The sequence below is a fragment of the Micromesistius poutassou genome, assembly GCF_964030765.1.
Source record: "Micromesistius poutassou genome assembly, chromosome: 19".
Lineage (NCBI taxonomy): Eukaryota > Metazoa > Chordata > Actinopteri > Gadiformes > Gadidae > Micromesistius > Micromesistius poutassou.
Window position 1 is genome coordinate 8,702,067 of NC_140289.1, and position 22,270 is coordinate 8,724,336.

The following is a 22,270-nucleotide window of genomic DNA, read 5'->3' on the forward strand; positions in this document are numbered from 1 at the left end:
ATTTTCAATCATATGTAGAACATTTTATTTCATGGAAAACTAGTAAAATAGTAGGCAAAATGTGTAATACATTATGTGAGCTCATAACTGCAGTAGAGGAAGTATATCATTGTACAACTGAAATATGTTATAGTAAATAGTGGGAGAAGTATTTCTTAAATTGCCCTCCACATAGCGTCCCGACCCAGAATGCATTTTGACAAGGTCTTTGAAAAAGCGGCGCGGCTAATTCAAGATGGCGGAGATGGACCAGCTGTTAGATGAGAGTGAGTAACAACACTATTGTAAAGAGTTTATGATTTTAAAATACATAAACGGCATGTGGGTTTGAACATACCCCGTTCGTTAGGAATTTTCGTTTTCATAAAGTAATGTGCTTAGTTTAGATCCGAGATGCAATACACCTTTTGTACGAAGACAAATACCGGTCTGTGCAAGTTAGCTAACGGTGTTTAGCAAAAGGGGCTAGTGGTAGCTACAGCTCGAGTTAAGGAGACACACGTAGCTTAGCTGTGTAAACAAGTTAGCTTAGCTGCAACACAATATACGCTAGCCACTACTATTTCTAAAAATAATGACATATCACCTCCTTCATATAGCCGCTGTCTGAACACATCGTATACACACACTATGTGTTCAGCAAGGTGTGTTTCCATACGGACTGGGTTTGTTGAGCGTAACAGTTCGTTAAGCCAGCAATGCATTGTTTACAATTTTTGACGTGATAGAGCCGACAGGCCATCTTTCGTCCTGCTGACAACTAAACGTTTCCTTTTTAAATGGCACTTCGTGATGCTATTTTTTGAGAGCGTCGCTTTGAGTTTAATGTTTTCTTGCTCATTGGCTTTTGTCAACTTCCTCTATTTATCAGTTATTTCACGTACGTGTTTGACAGCTACATACATGTTTTCGGCTATTCATTTTCATGTTTTCTATAATCTGAAAAAATAATGTTTCCCTCAATGTCGTGGTATTTCATCTTTTGATGTTCATCATCTCTTGTACGCCATGTCTGTGAAGCACTGTTTTGGATTGGAATAGATGGAAAGTTTACACTAGTTATACCGGTTTGTTGCTGTGTAATTACAACGTCCTACATCGTATATAGAGAACTATTAAAAATCCTCGTCTTTTCTTTCAGGCTCCTCGGCGGAGGCACTTGTTAGTCTGAAAGGTATTGTAAAAAACGATATGTGTGTCTTTTGTCAATGGACATTTTGTCAAAACATGGTGAATAACGCCGAACTGAAAAGATTAGAGATTTAAGGTTTAACATTGTATCATCCCATAATGACATTCTAATGTTGTATTAAAGGTGGACATTGTGCTCTTCTTTCAGGGGGCAGTTTGTCCAACAGTCTAAATGAGAAAAACAGCTTCCCCAGGGCTCACAACACAAGGGGACGACATTCCTCTCTGACAATGGACACGGTCAGTGAGAAACATGCTGGATTCACATGTTTTTATATTGTTTGACATAAAACCCTTCTTGCATAAACTAAATAAACATAGGAAGTGCCAAGTAATGTAGTCCATGTCTTGCTTAGTTTGTAGTGCATTATACTGTATGTAACCAGTAATGCTTACAATTGCTTCATGCTTATTTTGGTTGTTGGTTAATGCATACATTTTTCAGTCCATAAAATATCCAATACTGGCTGTTGCCCATCTCAAGTTACAAGACTGCAAAGTGGGGTCTGAAATGCACTTGCTTTGTCTGATGAGCAAGTATGCATTTCCTAATAATGTATGGATGGAGAGAATCAGCTACATTTCCAAAGCTATTCGCAGTACATCTTTGGCCAACAGGTTAAAACGGGGAACTGCAGCATTGCTATTACAATGAATTGCAATGTAGTTATGAATCTCATATGGATGACTCATCCCCCTGTCTATCTCTCCAGCCCACGCGGAGCTCCAAGAGGAGTAGACTCTTTCGAGATGAGGAGGAGCAGCAGCTGCAGCCACAACAGCGAGGTGCTTCCAAGTCTCCCCGGAGGAGTCAGAGGGTCACCACCACACCCCAGGTACACACCCTTCTTCTGGAGTCATGTCACCATACTCCAGGTACAGAAGCTCCTTCTGGAGTCGATGTCACAGAGGAAGTCATGTTCATACAGTCCTTTTTTAATCTACATTTTACTTGGTGAAATTGTCCTCACCTAAGGACCTGTATTTTTTGGATGTGGAATGTGGCCATTTTATGTTCTTGTATTGTATACATTTAGCGATGTTCCAAAACCTGCTTCAATCGAATGGCGGAAATATTTGACCATTTGGCGAGTAACCAAGAATTACGGGTAAAAACAATTGCTTGGACGATAGCTTTTCCACTGTCTGGTAAAAAAAAATCAGAATTAACATATTGGACCCTGCATCTAGATGTACATTGTCTGTCCTACATCTAGAATAATAATAAATGTATTTAAAATAATACACATCAATGAATTTGTGATAAATCAATGTGAATTCTATGCAGTCGAGTCAAGTACATTAATGAACTTGATTCAATAAGAACCTCAGTTTGATTCTCAGTTTCTGCATTCCAACTAATGTAGTTTGGGAAATCCAAAGCGCATCCAATATCGTGAAACATAATCCTCGGATACATCCATTGTGAATGTTTGTTGAAAGGTCAGAGCGAGGTTAACATTATTGACTGACTATAGCGTTTCACCCGTTTCCGCTTGCAGAAGTTTTCCAACGTCGCAACTCCAGACAAGAAGGCATCGCAGAAAATCGGCCTCCGATTAAGGAACCTCCTCAAGTTACCGAAGGCTCATAAATGGTGCATCTATGAATGGTTCTACTCAAACATCGACAGGTAATGTCCTGCACACGCTGTCAGATAATCCGTGGGACCTGTTGCGTTCTATACTGCGGTGTGGATTGTTGGCATGAGCTGTGTCGTCTGATGTCAGCTCTGTGTGGCTCTCTCCGTGCTGTGACCTTCATTTGTAGGAAGTCGAGGGGTCGTCTCTCTCTCTCTCTCTCTCTCTCGCTCGCTCGCTCGCTCTCTCTCTCGCTCTCTCGCTCTCATGCAGAGAGCAATCAGTTGCAGAATAGGGTAGTGGCTGAGGTGTTTGAGTTAGGTGCATGATATATCGTTTCAGCATCGTCAGTGCGGTGTGTGAATGCACTATAGTCCCATCGCAGCAGTGTGCGATGTCAAGTAAGGCAAATGACCTCAAACAAGTCATGATACAACTATTTTCCTCCTTTATAACAAAGGAAAACTCGTACAGTTCTCATTTTCAATGACTTATCTAGAACAAATGCCTGTCTTTTGATCCAGGCTGTACAGTGCAAGAATTTCAATGAATGAACTTATGACTTTTTTATTTTGCACAATACATCACAGGTTGCTGAAAAAGCCCTGTGCAGGGCGTTCATGAATGACACGCTAGATTGAACATGAATATATGGAGTGTTCTTACTTCCTCACATGAGGGAGCTGACACGGGTACCACAAACACCCTCAACACATTAGCATAGCCGCATAAGCAGTGTGGGGTGGACCGGCTAAGATTTAGCACAGTCTAATTGAATTAGTCAGGCCAGACCCATCATTGACTGATGTCTGTCTGATTAGTCACAATATGACAATATGTTCATTCATGTCAGTATCTGCATTCAAGTTGACAGAAAATGTATGCTTATTTTAGAATTATATACTAATAAAGAATAATATAATATACCATAATGAGTATATGAAATATATTCATCAATGAAATCAAACAGTGGACGGTCGCTGTGGAAACGGAGTGCTCTGTTCTGCCTGATTACGCACGGTATTCACATCCCGATCATGACAAAACCTGCAACAATAAAGAGAAGGCGGATGTGTTTGACTAATTACAAATTAAAAATACATTTCAACATGCATTTCAACGGATAGACCAAATGCAGCACCAGTCATTTTAGCAGAACAGCAGAAATGCAATACCAAGTACTGACAGAAAGAATGAAAGTATGAAATAGGGGTGTAAATATTAATCGGTTTGTATCAATTAATCGATTATACAGCCGATGCATCGATTCATCCGCAAGAGTATCGATTATTAAAAATATATATATATATTATTTTTTTTACAGTGAATAGGCTAATTGCCATACCTGTACAGTAAGCACTAAAGCGTGTGTAGAATACTGTTTCTGTATTCTCAATAAAAGGCAAGTGATTATTTTTTTGTTGATTTATTTAATAGATCATATATTTATATTTATATAGATAGATATAATGTAAAAAATATTGAGTATCATATCCTGGAGAATTCCTGGAGAATATATATATATATATATATATATATGCCCGTTAATCAACTCTTACAGAATTCCAGTCTTTTTTTACATTGTGTCATGTTTTGTCCAATATTGTTCAGCGCTAGTTTGTCTCCTAGCCAAAAGGTTCTGGGATTGATTCACAATGTCTGAATCCTGAATTATTAAATATTGACCTTGTATTGCCTTCTTTCCTTTTTATTGATCTCATCCAGACCTCTGTTTGAGGGCGACAATGAGTTCTGCCTGTGTCTGAAGGAGTCCTTTCCCAAGCTGAAGACCAGGAAGCTGACCCGCGTGGAGTGGGGCACCATCAGGAGGCTGATGGGGAAACCACGAAGGTAAGTACCACCTCCTCTTAGCATGCCCATTGCTCTTCCTCTCTACCCGTCAAAATATCTCCTTATGCAAATTATTGGTTCCACAAATACAAATAATAAGTAAATGGGTGAATTATACGAATTGCGAAAATATGTAAAAATTGAAATAATGTGAATAATTTCAAAACATTTCATCGCTACACCCTCTTTAATGCTTGCATACACCCCATAATATTTTTTTGTTATTGTTATTTATTGTTATTTTCTGGGGTCCAGGTGCTCATCTGCGTTCTTTGCTGAAGAGCGGACAGCATTGATACAGAAGAGGCAAAAGATGCGTCTGCTGCAGCAGAGAAAAATCTCGGACATGTCACAATGCAAAGATCTCCCAGAGGAAATCCCTCTGCCCCTCATCATAGGAACCAAAGTAACAGGTAATCTCACGATTCGATTACAATTCACCCATCAGTGTTTCAGATCTACTTTTTCTTCAATTCTAGTAAGCAGCAGCATCAACGGTATCTGTGTGACCGAACTCAGTTCAAAAGACGGGGCTCTTCCTAGACCTAGCGCTAATCAATTCTGCAAATGATTTCAACAATGTTATCAATACAATGCTTCCTAGCGTTTTCATATCAATACATTTTATAATATGTTGATATGTATTTTGGATGCAGGATTAAAAAATTAAATAGTCCAAAGCCTTTTCTGGTGCATTTTGTATAGTGACAGCTTGCGTGGAACATCCCGACATCAAAACTTAAATGTAGAGCAGCAGTATGCAGCCACAGCAGCAAGGTGCTTCCAAGTCTCCCCGGAGGAGTCAGAGAGTCAGAGGAATCATACATCTCAATATCAGTTCATGTGATTTGAAAGTCATTCAAGTTAAAAACATATTGGCTTTTCACTCATTTTTATTATCATCCATCGTCTAGAATGCCCCTAGTGGAAGTTCAGTGAAGTGCCAAATATACCAGTTATAATTTCATTTAGAAGCTTGTTGGCAGCCTTCATATTCCAAAGCTTCATGAGTGTCTGTCGACTACAATATATGATTTGACGCGTTGTATGCAACATGTGATTTAAATTAACCTAACCTTTCAGCAGTGTAGGCTAACTTTGCTGGAGCACACCGTTGATCTCGACTGCTTGTGTTTTTATTTTTATTTTTAACCAGCCCGACTGCGGGGGGATCATGACGGCCTGTTTACGGGGCAGATCGACGCCGTGGACACCAGCGCCGCCACATACCGCGTCACCTTCGACCGAAACGGCCTGGGCACCCACACTGTGCCGGACTACGAAGTGCTGGTAAGACTTGTGCCAGCCGTCTTGGCGGTGACAGTCAAAGGCATCAAGCAGTCAACACAGGTGATCAGAACCGTGTGGCTTGTGTTCTTTGTTTCAGAGCAACGAGCCCAACGAGACCATGCCCATCTCGGCGTTTGCGCAGAAACATCGGGCCGCGCGCTACCTACAGAACTTAATGACTCCGCCCAGAGGACCCTATCCGTCCGCTACCACGCCGGTCCTAATGGTAGGGGAACAGCAGCGGTACATTGACGCCTGTGTCAACCTGTTCAGCTTGTCAGATTGGGCTACAATGCATACATTGCACACATAACATTTTGTTGATGATGAATGGGATCTTCTTTTCCTACTTCGGTGGATGTACTTGGACTTGCCTGAACCTCCTGTTTTAATGGTTCTTTTTACATGCATTTATATATGTGTATGTATAATTAGCATCGGTTGGATCTGGATTTGATTACAGGACAACGACCCTCTCATCAGCCAGTCTACATGGAAGAGCAGACTTCCCGCTGGCGAGGGGGAGACACTAGGGGGGTTTCCTGTCAAGTTCCTTGTCCAAGTGGTGACTACCGCTTTTATTTCTGGTGCTACTCACTATTAGACCATTCTCCCTTATCCTGGTACAGCTTCTTAATCCTTTGCTTTTCCTTATCTTCCACATCTCCAGACGAGGCTGTCCAAGATCCTCATGATAAAGAAAGAGCACATCAAGCACTTGAAAGATATGAACACGGAAGCAGAGAAACTGGTACAAAAACATTAGGATTTATTTTCGTTTTATTTGTGCACGTGGGATATTTGTCCTTGACTGAATACATATTCCTTCTGCTTGACTGACATCACGGTTTGCTGGGATGTTGTTTGTGTGTCTCCAGAAGTCCTACTCATTGCCCATTGGCCTGGACTTCCAGAAGCGCTACGCCACCACAGTGCTGGAGCTGGAGCAGCTCAATAAAGACCTCAACAAAGTGCTGCACCAGGTTCAGCAGTTTTGCTGCGAGGTAATGCAAATACACCCACATTGGCTTCGTCCTATTTGGACTTATTTATATTTTTTAAATGGCACTATTTATTTAGCTGAGATTAGAATGGTCTGCTCTACTCTGTGTTTAGTAGTGAAAATGTGTCATTGCAAGACAATGCTTTAAAGTCAGTTACCATATACAGAATTTGTATATATTTGAATGCTGTTGACCAGCATTCAAATATATGGTGGCTCCTCCCTAATCTAGGTGTAGGTGTTAAGATTCTTGTTTTCTGGAAGCCAAAATGATACTGGTTTCTCCTCTTCCAGACTAGATAGGGGTGTGTGTGTGTGTGTGTGTGTGAAGCTCCAATACCGGCATTTACCGAATGGTTTATGTGAACAGTACTAATAACAAGCCCATGTCTGCCCCCTGACCAGCTGGCCCCGGACCAGGGCATGGCTCCGGCGGACCGGCCCACGGAGATGCGGCAGCGGTGTGAGGAAGAGGCCCAGGAGCTGGTCCAGCACAGCAACACCCTGCTGGACGGCCAGCAGAGCGTCACCAACCCAAGTCACACACAGCTCATCTCACGGCTCACAGCCCTGCTGCTGCAGATCAAGGTCAACACATACTCAGACACACACCCCTCGCCGAATACACAAAATACTTGTAATGTGTGTGTGTCTGTCTGGGGCCGAATACGCCAATGATTTAATACTTTTGTAAGTGTGGGGAAAAGCTCCTTACCGCTTTTAATACCCATCTCCAGCCATTTATTTTAGTTTGTTGGTTTTTTATGTTGCTGTCTTTAATTTAATTATGTGTCACATCCCCCTCGCAAACTGGATGCACAGGCCAAAACATACAATCCTTGTTCTTTGTTTGTAATAATATGTGCATGTTTTTTTTTTTTTATAGTGTTTGGCTGAAGGGGGTGACCTGAATTCATTTGAGTTCAAATCTCTCAACGACTCCCTAAACGACATCAAGAGGTCGATAGACCAATCCAACCTCAGGTGAAGAACACATACACACACACACTAATGTACAAACACACACTCCTGCAGTCCTGTAATAGAATTCAGTGCATATTTCAGTAGCATTAGTAGCACAGTATCATAATTATGCAAGCAAAAAATCATAGAACCTTTTCTAAAATGGCACTATACACAAATGTGTATGAATTCAAACATCCCTGACATTGCATTGTATTGAAAGAAGAATGTGAGTGACTGAAATAAGAAAGGAGGGACACCAGGAGACGGGCATATTCTGAGTGCCTTGAGGCCTGCGAGCATGTATATGTATAACTGTCTGTGAGAGACAGCTGGCTGCAATGTAGCCAAGCAAAATACTTCATCACAACGCCAGTCATGCTATTCCAATGCTTCTCTGGCAACAGCACTGCCCATTTTAAAGGATTAAGCGCTGCTGTTCAGGGGTAAAACGAGCTGTGTTTAGTAGTGCGGGTCATCAATGTCATCATACCTCAGTTTTTGCTACTATTTTAGAAGCATTAAATGTTGAACATATTTTTGGACGATGAATTACCGTGATTACAACATCTATTCATATCACCAGGGGTCAGCATACCACAATATTTAAAGAGTCGGATTCAAATACTTGAAATAACTTGCATGTTGCACACCGTACATTAATCTTTTCCTTTTTATTTGCAGTTGCTTCCAGAACAATGTGGAAATCCATGTGGCTCACATCCAGAGTGGCCTTAGCCAGCTGGGAAACCTGCATGCCTTCGCTGCCAACAATACCAATGCAGTCTGACCGCGTGCACTCTCTCTAACACACACACACACACACACACACACACACACACACACACACACACACACACACACACACACACACACACACACACACACACACACACACACACACACACACACACACACACACAGAGCACCTGCACATGGAGTTGTTGCTCTCTTTGGAACTGTTTATATTTTTCCTTTTTCTTATCTTTTTTTTTTTATGTATGCAACAAAAAAAAAAACTCCATGCGGCCATTTTTTTAAACTCACAGCACACAACACGGTGCTGGAGGTGCAGGTGAATCGGCACAGTGATTTCCAGAACACTATAAAGTATATGGGGAGGGTGTGGTTCATCTTGACTTTTAGCGATTTTTCTGTGTGGGAATGTGGCCCCATCGATCCAGGCCTACGCTCCAGTTCACTCCTCTCATCCCTGGTGGTTGTTTTATCGGTTTCCATGTGCCAAAAATTACACATTTGCAGTTTTTATAGTCCATATTTATTTATATTTGAGTAGGTGTATGGTTATAAGACAATATTTTACTATTTCAGAAGGATCACTCTGTATGTATTGTAGCTTTGCTCCACTGATGGTAAGCAAAGTGGAGGATAAAGAATGTTTTGTAAAAAAAAATGTTTATTGTAGATATTTGTACAATACTGAATTATTAGGACTATTGTTGACATTTCTGCTATGTGAAATGGCTTTTTTGTAATTTTGTGTGCACTGAAAAAGAGATGTGGTATTTTTATAAATGAACAGTCTGGGTTCCAGATACCGTTGGATCAGTTAATTTTATTCTCAGAATTGGCATGGCTCCCCCTTTCACTGAACATACATCACTGATGTAATCTAAATTCAAGTTGTTTACCAGGACTTTCAGTTTTGTAAAGTTGTATATGTGGGAGTGCCTCAGGGCAAGTGTATATAAATATTGCTGTCTTTTTATATTAAACATTGCAAAGCAGGTTTCGGTCAGTGTGTAAGTGTGTGGTTCTTATTTGGAAGCAGACATCGTGCATTTATAGACAAATTCTTTTTTTTAATAAATAAGTATATTTTAAGGCAAGTTTACAATTGTATAGTACATACATAATTTGACTTGTTTTACTGTGTCACAGAATCACATAAAACCACCAAAGCCGACCATGGCACTGGTTTCCCAATCAGAGTCCGAGTCGGAAAAGTCCTCACTGGCATGGATCGGAGAAAAGCGGCAGAGCGAGTCCCCGGCGGTGGGCACCTGCTGCGGTTGTCGGACCTGGCACTGGGCGTTCTGGGGCGGCGAGCGGTTGAAGTTGTTCTGTGTTGGAATTGGGGGAATAACCACTTTCATCTCCGGTCCGATGGTCTTGTTGGGTGGGAAATTGTCGTATTCCACAATAAGCTTCGGTCCTGCGTTTCCATGAGCTGAGTAATGGGCTTTGACGTCATGTTGATGCGCCTTCTGAAATGAAGGCGTGACGCACGGGACGACGACGCTGAGTTCGCGCTTTTTCGGAGACGTCGCTTCGTAAACACAAGAAGTTACAGACTTGTGTTCGTAGCTCTGCTGCTTTGTTGTCGATGAAGTCTTGTGGTTCTCCTCGCCTTTGCAGTGGCGCTGTGTGGGTCTGAAGCTGCCGTCCAATGGGAACTGTGTTAAACCTAGCATGTCCGCAGCCATTCTGTTTTGGAGTTGCGCGAACGGGACGGGGGCAGAGCTGGTCGACCCGTTGGCCTTCATGGGGGCCGATGAGCTGACCTGCCGGCGTGACTTGGCCCGTCTGTTCTGGAACCAGACCTACAATCGAAGAAATTTGAATTTAGTCCTAGCTCTTATTCATCAATTCAAAATAGATTTATTGGACTATTAAAATAAACATGTAAATTGCCAAAGCATTTAAAAATATAAATAATAATAACACTAACAATTACAATAGGTTGCCTCGCACTTTGTGCTTGGCACCTAATAAGCAAACAATTGGGATATAACCACTAGCCTTTACCACTAGATAACCCTATGATGAACACACATATAAAACATATTCAGGCTGATGGCTTGCATATAAATAATATTACCTGAATTCTGGACTCAGGCAGACCAGTCAGAGCCTCAAGTCTCTCCCGTAGGTAGATATCAGGATATTTAGTGTCAGAATACACCTTTTCCAGCACTTCAATTTGCTGCGGGCTGAAGTTGGTTCTCTTTCTCCTATGGGTCAACAATGCCATACTGTCCGCCCTTGGCGCAGTAGAGTTGAAGTATTGAACTGAATCTGGAACTGGGGACAGCACAAACATAATCATTTAGTACATTTGATAAAGCACATAAGTAAATAACACGATGGAGATAGAGTTTCGAGTATTATTGCTCTATATACACTGAAGTTGAATTCCGGAATTCAGACGTAGTATTCTTGTGCGTAATTACGCACTGAGAACCAACCTGTTTGCATGCTGTTCATCCCCATATTTCCTTCGTGGTACATCTGGAAGTGATTCATTTCCTCGATGTGTAGATTTCCGTGCACTGTAGACATTGTCGGCTACTCCTTAGGTCGGCGTCTGCTGAGTGTGAGTTCTGGAAGGTCGACTGCAGGGCTTATATCCACCCCTTGTGTTTGCTGATCAAAAGTGTCTTTAGGACGTGTGAATGGCTGGCCGAACCGTCATAGTCGGCTGGCAGGAAAGCATCCGCGTACAGCGATTTCAGACATGTCTGAAGGCCAGTGTGTGAACGTTTAACACCTCTGACGGTTGTGCAGCCACAGGTTTCTTTAAAGGGTTCTAATGGAACATGCATGCGCAATACACATCACTTTGAAAAACATTGACCCTCTCCTGAATGGATGGAGCGATCACAGACCAGTAGCCTTCAAAGAGCACATCTCTGAATGCCATTTCCTCCAGCGGTCGGCTTTCTTTCACATTTGCAATTTGTTGGTGAATACAGTTATGGGAATGACGAGAAAAGTAATTTTAGTATCCGATCAAAATACACATAACTTGATATTGTTTACGGCTGAAGCTGAAGTGTGTTGGTCTATCGGAGATTTGGAGATTCTGGGTTATATGGAGATTTGATTACATACTTTATTTTTTTGTTTATTCCGTTTGCATATATTGCCCATTACTTTTCCAGGATGTCCACTCAAGTTTACAATGCCTTTATCACTAGTAAGCTTGATTACTGCAATGGTCTCTGCACAGGGCAATGGTCTCTGCACTACAGCGTTCAGAACGCTGCTGCTAGAGTTCTAACACAGACCAACAAATTTGAACACATTACACTAATTCTTAAATATTGTATAAACTCCCTGAGGATTTACGACTTGCCCAAAATTGTACCACCTTTAAAAAAAGACTGAAGACTTGTATGTTTGATTTAGCTTTCTGCTAAATCCTGAATACATTGCACTTTCTACAATGCATTTTTCTTTTACTTATCAATTTTATTTTATTATTTCATTTTATTGTATGATGATGTTTTTATTTGAAGCACTGTATATACAAATATATTATGAATAAAGTTGATTTGCCTTGGATTAGGTAGGCCTATGGCTTATAGGATGTCGTTTTTAATGAACCTTTGAACTTTAAAGTCTACTGATGTAGGCCCCTAACCTATGCACTTTAACGAAAGGAAATCGGGCATGCTACACCTCTTTGCCTACAAAGTCCATCTGAATACACAAAGCTCAGTTCAAAAGGACTGAGGAGTGGGTACTTATTGATTAGAGGTGATTGAGGATCAAGAACAGACACCCCGATTAATGCAGTTGCACAAAAACGAGGAAATAATCTCAACCCCAAAAGTTCATTAGTTCAAACTATTAATGATAACACCTTTTTATTTCGACTGAATTTGAGACAGTTGCCTATTTGGGTAGGACTCAACATCGCTTTAATGATTGACTGCTGCGGTGAAGTTAAGATGACGGTCTATTTAATTGTAGGCCCATTCTAATATTCAATTTATATATATATATATATATATATATATATATATATATATATTTTTTTTTTTTTTTCTTTTTTTTTTTTACAATTGTTGTCAATTTGTGTGTTTGACATGGTAAAATTAGATTAAATACCACTGTTGTTTTAATCGCAGATTGGTCTATGACATTTTGATCATCAAACAGGACAGGAAAGTACCTGGACATTATTGGGCCTTTTAAGGCACACGAGCACTGCCAATGCATGTCTAGACAAACACGTTCACATTAACACCTTTTAAAACCTAAAATACAAAGGGCTTCAGCCAATAGACACGCAGATATATGGCCGTACTCGTTTGAGATTCACAAGAAGATGTAAACATGTGTCTTATATCATGAGAAAAAAAATGAAATTAACTAATCGTTGTTTTTTTTTTATGAAACCTCATAATACAGAAAGGTTTCATTTCTAAAATATTATAATTTTGCTATAATTCTTTGGTTTATGTTACAATTTTCATGAATAATTAAACTCAACAAGGCAAAAAAATAATAATAAAAAACACATCTCAATCAGCCCTATGAGACGTTAGTGTATTAGCCCAGTATTATATTATTTCTAGCCTCTTTATCGTCACGCCAGGGGGCCGCTGCTGGTCGTCTGCGAGTCTGTGCCATGCCCTTTGCTGACACATTTCCTGCTCCTCCTCGGCGTGCTGTTTTTGCGATGCATTTTTCACAATTTCCTACCATGCTAGTATACATATATATTTTTAACATTTAAACGATATTATTATTATTATTTAAATGACATTCACGAAGTTATTTGCACCTAACCCGATACGCCATGTTTTTACGTCATTATTTACTTCTGTGACTAAAAAAAAATACCCCGGAACTTCCGCTGAATTATAACGGAAGTAAGTACGTGGCCGCTTAGGCTGACATTCTGCATGATGGCGACAGAGGTTCAGAGCGGCGACCTCAACAATGGCAATTCTAGCCGGCTCGAAGTCTCCATCGACGGCCTCACCCTTAGCCCCGACTCCGAAAGTGAAGCGGGACGCGTCGGGGATTCGGATCCCGCTCCTATCGTGCCCGAGGCGGCGGAGCCTGGTTCTGCCGAAGCCGAAGATGGGGAAGACGGCGCGACAGACAAATATACCATAGAGAAGAAATGGGGGTTTGATTTACTGGAGCTTTACGGAATGGCCCTGAAATTCTTTAAAGGTATTTCATGCTTAATGTCATGTTACATTCTTAATGCACGGTGCTGTTAGCTACCGTTGTGCTTGTTGTTAGCGAGGGGAGAACCATGAGTCTGGGCCCTGCTACTACACCCCCTGTCTGAGGTGGAGATCAGCGCTGTCACCGCTTAGCTCCCGTTGTCATGCAAACCGCACTATTAGCCGAGTACAAGCCAAGCCCACTGCGAACAGTAAGGAGCTGCTTGCAGATGTCACAACATAAGTCCACTCAGGGAAAACACCCGTAACGTAGTCATCGATAGTGGGATTACTTAAATGTTGCTTTAGCATGTTGTAGCTAAGCCGGTTTAAACCTTGTCATAAAATGTTAGCACTTTTTCTGGACTACCTTCTACGCCATGGGGTCAGTAAATCACGTGACTACCTTATGTAGGAAGTAAAATAGCCACGTATCATTCATGGAGTAATCTGGAACCACATTTGTTTTCGAACTCGACAAACACACCCTTCTTTAGTCATTCATGCCCCTTCTGCTCTTGTTGGATCGGTTTACATGGCAGCAAGCATATTGCTCTTTTCTGTAAAAATGCATATTGACCAGTTGCCACATACACACATGCTGGAATGTCAATGAACCTGTAAGTCTCCAACATGCTTTTGCAGTGTGCCTACTGCCTATGATATTGAATTGCTCCCTCCTTCCTTGCATTGTTGCTGCCTTTCATTTTTTTAATCATTAACATCTTGCCCTGTCTCACTTAATAAGAGGACAGTGGCACAGCAACAGTAGGAAGATAACCTTCTGCAATTTAGATTGCCCTGAAATGTAAGCCACAGTTTTGTGGTGTTGATTTTATTATGAAATCTAAGGCCAGTTGATGACTACTGTGCAAACAGGTTCTTGGCCGCCACCCTGTGCAATAGAAAGCTGTGTATTGTGTAGCAAAGTTGACATGGGGCTAGGCCATATTGCGCAAGTGTTAATCTTGTTTCTTATTTTGTAGGATTGAAAAGTTGCTAGGTGTATGTAGTGGCTTTTTGAGGCAAAAGGCAGATTTCCAGAAAGGTTCTTGGTATAGTATTAAGTATTAACCTTACTACTTATAGTGTGTATTTCTATTTTTAGCAGCATTACAAAATGGGATAGAAGCATTGGCCTACCCTCAATTTTACTTTGCCTTGATGGCTGAACAGAACTATATGCATCCCACAGGAATGACAGATTCAGGCCGAAAAGACAAAAGCCAACCTGTTAGAATGCTGCTGTTTCCTGTGTCCCCAGATAAAGATGGCAAGGCCTTCCACCCCACGTATGAGGAGAAGCTACGACTAGTGGCTCTACACAAGCAGGTGTTACTGGGCCCTTACAACTCAGACGCCTCCCCCGAAGTGGGCTTCTTTGATGTGCTGGGCAACGATCGCAGGTAACACCAGCTGTGTGTGTGTGTGTGTGTGTGTGTGTGTGTGTGTGTGTGTGTGTGTGTGTGTGTGTGTGTGTGTGTGTGTGTGTGTGTGTGTGTGTGTGTGTGTGTGTGTGTGTGTGTGTGTGTGAGAGAGAAAGAGCTCTGGCATGCTCTGTTCCATCCGTTTCAGTAAACAGGAAAAAGAGTGTTGAGCAAAGCACTTTGTCTGCTGCTCCGTCCTAATCTCTCGGTCTCCTTCCTCTATCTATCTCCTCTTGCTGACCCGTGTGGAGGACCCCTTCACACAAATGTCATTATTTGTAACAATTAATTTATGCTTTAAAGGGATGTCATTTGATGTATATAGTATTTGATTGTTTTCTGATATAATCATACCAGCCCAGGTATGATAATATCGTATCATCCTTGAAGGGAATTTTAGTAGAATAGGGAGAAGAAAATGTTACATTTATAAATTGTGAATTTATTGTTTCATCATCAATGCACATTTGTTGCTTTTTGGACTACACAATATTATCTCCTCAACTCATCTGTGCTTCTCTCTCCCTTTCGCTTCCCTGTCCCTCCCTCTCTTCCCAGGAGGGAGTGGGCAGCTCTGGGAAGCATGGAGAAGGAGGAGGCCATGGTGGAGTTTGTCAAGCTGCTCAACAAGTGCTGCACCCTGTTCGCGCCCTACGTCACCTCGCACAAGATCGAGAAGGAGGAGCAGGAGAGGAAACGGTACTACACCCGTCTGATCTGGATCCAACGGCATCAAATCTTCACACACACCGTGGTGTCTTTTGAAATTAGTTATAATAAGAGTGCATATTTTATCTTAAAGGTTTGATTCCGATATAGTATACCTCAAATTATGAGTTATGGTCTTCAATATGGGATATTGAGGCAGAATAAAGTATAGCAGCGTACAATGAAACATCTCTGAATAATAGAAAAGAAACATCACCAGTGTGCTTGGAAATCTTATTTGATATTTTGCCCCATGCGTTAAACATGTCCACCTCTCTGTTCTCCCTGCAGGAGAGAGGAGGAGGAGCGACTCAGGCTGGAGGAGGAGGAGAGGGAGCGACAGAGGCAGGAGGAGGAGCGGCGACAACGCGAGGAGGAGGAGAGGCTGAGGAGGGAGGAGGAGGAGAGAAGACAGGCGGAAGAGGAGAGGCTACGCATCGAGCAGCAGAAGTATGTGTGTATGCATGCGCTGTGGCTATGTCTAAGGTGTTTTAAGGCAGATCAATACGTTATTGATTTGTGTGGGTAGGGAAACTGCCTGTAGTGCCTTCTCTGAGGTCAGTGCGGAGGGTCTCTTGTTCCACTCTCTTGTTCTGCCAGACTGCTTCATAATTCACAGTGAAGGAGCCCCGTGTAAGATGGACATGAATCTTCTAGGCTTCTAACAGAAGGAACAAAACCCACAAAAAGTGGTGATCATGTTTGAATACGTCCCACAAAAGGCTTATAATGCTTTTTTGAGAAGGTAACATGGCTGATGTTCTGTATTAAACCAACTAGGCAGCAGATCATGGCGGCGCTGAACGCCCAGACAGCGGTGCAGTTCCAGCAGTACGCGGCGCAGCAGTACCCCAGCAGCGCCGAGCAGCAGCTGGGCCTCATACGGCAGCTCCAAGAACAGCACTACCAGCAGTACATGCAGCAGCTCTACCAGGTCCAGCTGGCCCAGCAGCAGGTAGGGAACATTAAGGATCAGGGGGGTGGGACAGACAGACAGACAGACAGACAGACAGACGGACGGACACAGTCAGTCTTTTCTGCTTTTTTAATGGTTCTTTTGAGAGACCGTTGCCTTTTGGTATGCTGGAATTATTTCGTTTGATTTACAAGATGCAATGTAGCTGACTTGGCATCAGTGGGGGGAGGGGTTTAACTGAAGAATAGCAGTGTCAATAGTATGTAATATCAGTAGCAAACTGTAACTCTTAAACTTGGCCCTCTAATTTAACGACCTTACCCGTCACCAAATAGAATGATAAATGAATACCCTAGTCCAGCCTTAGCAATGCAACAAGCAAACAGCACAGAGTGGTAAGCTAGCAGAAGGATACCGTTCAATGGATGAAAGACAAACTGTTGTAAGACAGGGATCTGCCTTGTGTTTTTGGGGCTATTTCGATAGAACGCTTTGTCAAGGTTTTACTCAAGGTTTGAAACTGATCTGGGGTCGTTCTAAATGTATGCTGTTGTCATTTGAGGCTATATTATGTGATGTGACGTCAGCCAGTGGGATGTGCACCCTACCTATATGCCCTGACCTTTATGAATGGACGATATGTGTTCAAGGCTTGCGCTATATAAATATTGATGAAAGCGAGGTATAAAGTACAGGTTGATTTCTTTCCTACGCCTGGAATTTTAAAAGAAGCTAATGTGCAAACTGTATCTGCCTAGCCTACATGCTGAATATGGTTAAAGACATGAAAGACGATGCTATTGCTGTCCGGAGGCTGGCTGGCTACGCCACTCTATCTCCCATTTTAACTGCTTGTCAAAATCAGCCCGCTTGAGGCAGCCGGTTGTCAGAAATAATAATGATTTCATTATTTCCTTTCAGTGTTTAGGCCTAGCCTACTATCACAAAGCTATGAATAGCGAGCTCATGTAGGTATATTTATCTTAAGTCTTTTATTCAAATATGCCACAAAGCCTGCCCTTCTGATCAATGCAGCCACGTGAGAAAGACTTTATATGATGTGCTCTCTGGATCATGCCACCAGTTCACCAGCCCCCCTCCCCCTCCCCAGGCGGCCCTGCAGAAGCATGCGGAGGACGGTGTGGTGCAGGCCACCCTGGACGCCAACAGCTGTGGCGGAGGCGGAGGCGGCGAGCACGCCCTGATCAGCGCGGCCTCGTCTCTCTGCACCACGCTGCCCTCTAGTGGCGACGAGGGCCCCATGGTGAACGGAGGCCAGTCGGACTCGTACTCGGAGAGCATGGAGCGGGAGCCCGAGGCCGAGGCAGCGGAGGAGGTCTCCGAGAACGGACCCTTACTCGGTGGGTGGACTCACACGGACACACTGTACACAGAGAGTCATTGTTGTGCCCCAAGCCGGGGGGGGGAAAACAAATGCTTAATGAGCTCAGCTGGTCTCAGGTGAACAGTGACCGCCCGGCTCCGCCTAAAACAAATCAAAGCCTTGTTGCGAGCGCATAACTCTATCCTTAGAGTTCCTGGTTGGATGAAGGACATGTCTTGAGGAGAACTTGACCGTAGGGAGTAGATAACCGTAAACGGGTGCTCGTTAACTCGTTGGGGAAGTGCTCCGGCCTTTCCGCAACTCCCAACAGACGAAATGCTGACAATCAATGTTGACGCGTTTCCGTTGTAAATGAATCCTCAAGCTGTGATTTATGCACGGAATGCTGATGCAGAATCAAGTGTTTACAAAGACGTGCGTAGGTTTGTGTATGTGTGTGTAACGCTGTCGTTGTCGTGTGGCGTGACAGTGATCGCCGACTCGGCGCCGGTGATCGCGGCGCCCTCCATGTGGACGCGGCCGCAGATCAAGGACTTCAAGGAGAAGATCCGCCAGGATGCGGACAGCGTGATCACGGTGGGCCGCGGCGAGGTGGTGACGGTGCGCGTGCCCACGCACGAGGAGGGCTCTTACCTCTTCTGGGAGTTCGCCACCGACTACTACGACATCGGCTTCGGGGTGTTCTTCGAGTGGACGGACGCCGCCTCCGCCTCGGTCAGCGTGCACGTGTCCGAGTCGAGTGACGAGGACGAGGACGAGGAAGGTGGGCCTGGCGATGACGAGGGCTGTGTTGCGGATGACCCGAACTGTGTTTATTGGATGGCTTGCAGCAGCTCTGGTTCTGATTTATAGCCTTGTTCTACACATGGCCGTTTTTGGTTTCATCATTTAGGTTGTGATCTAATTTCTTTGTAGTTAGGTCATGGGGTTAGGGTGATATTAATATTAGTCATCTGACATGGGAAATTGATTGTGGCGATAGCATGTATCGCTAATGCCAGCGATCATCGCGATAACAACCAGCAGGTGAACGTGATGTCCTGCCGGTTGCGTTACTTACTTGACCCCACCAACCCCTTTACTCTTCCCCCCCCCCCCAGGTGAACCCTCTGGTGAGGAGGAGAAGGCCAAGAAGGAGGCGGGGAAGCCCCAGACGGACGAGATAGTGCCGGTGTACCGGAGGGACTGTCACGAGGAGGTGTACGCCGGCAGTCACCAGTACCCGGGCCGCGGCGTCTACCTGCTCAAGTTCGACAACTCCTATTCCCTGTGGCGCTCCAAGAGTGTCTACTACAGAGTCTACTACACCAGATAAGCCTGAGAAGAGACACGATGGGGAGGGTGGGGAAGAAGAAGAGAAGAGGAAAAAAAGGTGTGTGTGTGTGTGTGTGTGTGTGTGTGTGTGTGTGTGTGTGTGTGTGTGTGTGTGTGTGTGTGTGTGTGTGTGTGTGTGTGTGTGTGTGTGTGTGTGTCAAGGACGCATTGTCTTTGACATGCCACACGTGTACCTGACTGGAGCCTATGTAAGAAGAGTGATGTCATCTGTGTGCGTTGTATATGCGCGTGTCCCAGGATATACCCACGTGAGCGTCTCCAGCGGAGCCCTTGAAGGCGGAGGGGTTTTCCTCTTCTGTGCTGACCCACTGTCCGCTCTACAAATCCTACTGACCAGCGCTCTCCTCCCAGATCAGAGACAATTTCCTATTGGACGCTACCATTTCCAATTGGTCGGTAATAGTACACCACAACCACCAACAATAATAATGGCACAGGTTCACTACAGAACATTGTTACAGCATTGTCCCATAGAGGGGTGGTCTCTTTGGCTATATTAAGGGTCATATTTAGATACATACACACACACACACACACACACACACACACACACACACACACACACACACACACACACACACACACACACACACACACACACACACACACACACACACACACACACACACACACACACACACACACCAACCTCCCATTCGGTCCCTTCCTTATCTAGTTGTGAAAATGTATTTGCCATTTTCATTCTTTTTCCAGTTTGCACCTATCCAGGTCAAATGGATTTATTATTACTTTACTTCTCAAATGGAAGAAAGCGTCTTCTCGTTGGACCTTGGTTAACGGTGGCTCTCAAAATTTTGGATTATCAGCTCATAGGATTGGACAAGAAAGGGTTCTTAGGTTTAAACTATTCCCCACCCTACCACCAGAGTACGTATGCACCAACCGGAATATTGGAAAGGTATTCATCTCTCCATAAAGTCATACTGTGGCCAAGTGGGTTACTTCTATCTATATATCTAAGATATATATTATAGAGGCAGGATTGTGTCTAACAAAACATTGAATTAATATTTATTATTTTCCTGTTTGTTTCTGAAATAGTTGTGATTTCTTTGGATTTCTTTGTGTGATACAATGTTTGTTAATCTCGTCACCTGAATGCTTCTAAGGTGCGTCATGTCAACTTTTTTTTTATTTTTTCATCATCTTTTTCTAACTGGTATAAAGAAAAGCTTAAAAAATGTTTAGCCATACAAGCAAGTAGCCAGTGTTCATTATCCAAGTGGTTATGGTAAAGTAGTCAAGATTGCAACTCTAATGATATGTATACGTTTCCTTGTGTGATGGGAAATTGTTTATCATCCCAGCTAGGGGATTCGTTGCTACCATGTATCATCTCTTTGATTTCACACCACACGTTTTGCATGCTTCGTGTATCACACCTCCAAAGTGTGTGTGTGTGTGTGTGTGTGTGTGTGTGTGTGTGTGTGTGTGTGTGTGTGTGTGTGTGTGTGTGTGTGTGTGTGTGTGTGTGTGTGTGTGTGTGTGTGTGTGTGTGTGTGTGTGTGTGTCCTTGATCATAGGGTTGTTATCTGCTCTGCTCTCTGTAACCCTACAGATTTCATTTTTTTTGTTTTTTTTTTAAGGTAAAACTAAACTGGTTCCACCGACACACGGATGGACTTCCATGCATTTAACCCATAACCAAAAGACTTGCTCCCCTTGTTGCCTTGCCAAGTTCGCTGGCCAACCGGTCCACGTGAATGAATGGAAGGCAAAAAGTCTTGCCCCTCACCCAAAACAAGTACAAATAGTAATTTCTGTTTCCGAATGTCCCAATGCCGTGGCTTCCCGAAGCTATCGCAGAAGATCCCGAAGTACCCCTGGTTTTTTTCATGTTCACTTATTTTGAAGTATGTGCCACTCAGCAAATGTTTGTTGAGCGGAGATGTTAATCTAAGCCTTTGTATGTAAATAATTATATAAATGGATTTATGTGTGGGGTTTTTAAGATGTGGAAAATGGGTTGTGGGTATGAGGAATCGATGCACTAAAGTATTGAGGGTGAGATGTATGTACATTTTTTTTTTACCCCAAATGAAAGTCCAAAAACTCTTGGAAAGTGTAAAAGCCTAGAGACTCACGTGTCAGAAAAGCTCTTGGGGGTTTTCTTTGTGTTTGTTGATCCCTTATGAGTTGTAAGATCTTTTTGGACATATATTTAATCTTGATTAAACCTATGTTCATCTCTGCTACATATTGGTTCAATGTTTCTTCATCAATCGATATTCTCCTATTTTCAATTTGAATTTCCTTTGCATGTCAAACATGACTATCAGGTAATCAATGGTTTGCAATCAATCGCCCTGACAGCAATCTGGATCTTCGATGCATTCCAGCAGATTTCTTTTGTTGTAATGTGCAGTTTCAAGTCAAAAGGAGGATTAAGGATATTTAATGGAAATAAATGTATAATGCTGGTATTTAACATACTTCAGTACTTAATACACTTCTCAGGAACGACACCTTTGGATTTAGCTTTTGTCTGGAGCTGGATGTGTCCTCTTGGGTGAGTCAATTAATATTGACGCAGAAGTCCCTTTTCGCTAGTGCTGTTCCGCATTCATTTTATTATTGCTTTTCCTTTACGTAATTCGTTTTCCCGCGTCACTTTAACAAATAGCCTACAACTCTTTGTAGTGTGTCACTGAAGAAGTAAAAGCAGATTGCAGAGTTGTAACACAAGCTCTCATTGGCTGCACGAATACGC

General features: G+C 42.9%; 3 protein-coding genes across 3 annotated transcripts; 2 read left to right on the plus strand and 1 right to left on the minus strand.

Moving 5' to 3' along the window:
- Positions 1–230: 230 nt before the first annotated feature.
- Positions 231–8,687, plus strand: lin9 (lin-9 DREAM MuvB core complex component). Its single transcript, XM_084483558.1, has 15 exons — positions 231–266; positions 1,142–1,174; positions 1,340–1,431; positions 1,905–2,027; positions 2,694–2,824; positions 4,497–4,622; positions 4,878–5,035; positions 5,779–5,912; positions 6,010–6,138; positions 6,376–6,477; positions 6,583–6,663; positions 6,791–6,916; positions 7,321–7,503; positions 7,802–7,899; positions 8,563–8,687. Exons 1-15 carry the CDS (start codon positions 236–238, stop codon positions 8,666–8,668), a joined length of 1,653 nt encoding a protein of 550 aa, XP_084339684.1. The 5' UTR covers positions 231–235; the 3' UTR covers positions 8,669–8,687.
- Positions 8,688–9,782: 1,095 nt separating this feature from the next.
- Positions 9,783–11,181, minus strand: mixl1 (Mix paired-like homeobox; the record flags this gene model as incomplete). The annotated part of the gene is made up of 3 exons (XM_084483899.1): positions 9,783–10,442; positions 10,721–10,923; positions 11,088–11,181. 3 exons carry the CDS (start codon positions 11,179–11,181, stop codon positions 9,783–9,785), a joined length of 957 nt encoding a protein of 318 aa, XP_084340025.1.
- A 2,341-nt stretch (positions 11,182–13,522) lies between these two features.
- On the plus strand, positions 13,523–21,749 carry acbd3 (acyl-Coenzyme A binding domain containing 3). The gene is made up of 8 exons (XM_084484137.1): positions 13,523–13,812; positions 15,073–15,214; positions 15,794–15,934; positions 16,235–16,393; positions 16,724–16,898; positions 17,971–18,220; positions 18,674–18,967; positions 19,305–21,749. Exons 1-8 carry the CDS (start codon positions 13,536–13,538, stop codon positions 19,517–19,519), a joined length of 1,653 nt encoding a protein of 550 aa, XP_084340263.1. The 5' UTR covers positions 13,523–13,535; the 3' UTR covers positions 19,520–21,749.
- Positions 21,750–22,270: the final 521 nt, after the last annotated feature.

Bases quoted from the DNA above. Each gene is read 5' to 3' on its own strand.
- acbd3 (XM_084484137.1), top strand. From the start codon at position 13,536: ATGATGGCGACAGAGGTTCAGAGCGGCGACCTCAACAATGGCAATTCT. The intron at 15,935-16,234 runs GTACTACACCCG...TTCTCCCTGCAG, and splicing joins GAGGAGCAGGAGAGGAAACG to GAGAGAGGAGGAGGAGCGAC. The intron at 18,968-19,304 runs GTGGGCCTGGCG...CCCCCCCCCCAG, and splicing joins CGAGGACGAGGACGAGGAAG to GTGAACCCTCTGGTGAGGAG.
- lin9 (XM_084483558.1), top strand. From the start codon at position 236: ATGGCGGAGATGGACCAGCTGTTAGATGAGA. The intron at 4,623-4,877 runs GTAAGTACCACC...TCTGGGGTCCAG, and splicing joins CTGATGGGGAAACCACGAAG to GTGCTCATCTGCGTTCTTTG. The intron at 6,139-6,375 runs GTAGGGGAACAG...ATTTGATTACAG, and splicing joins CTACCACGCCGGTCCTAATG to GACAACGACCCTCTCATCAG.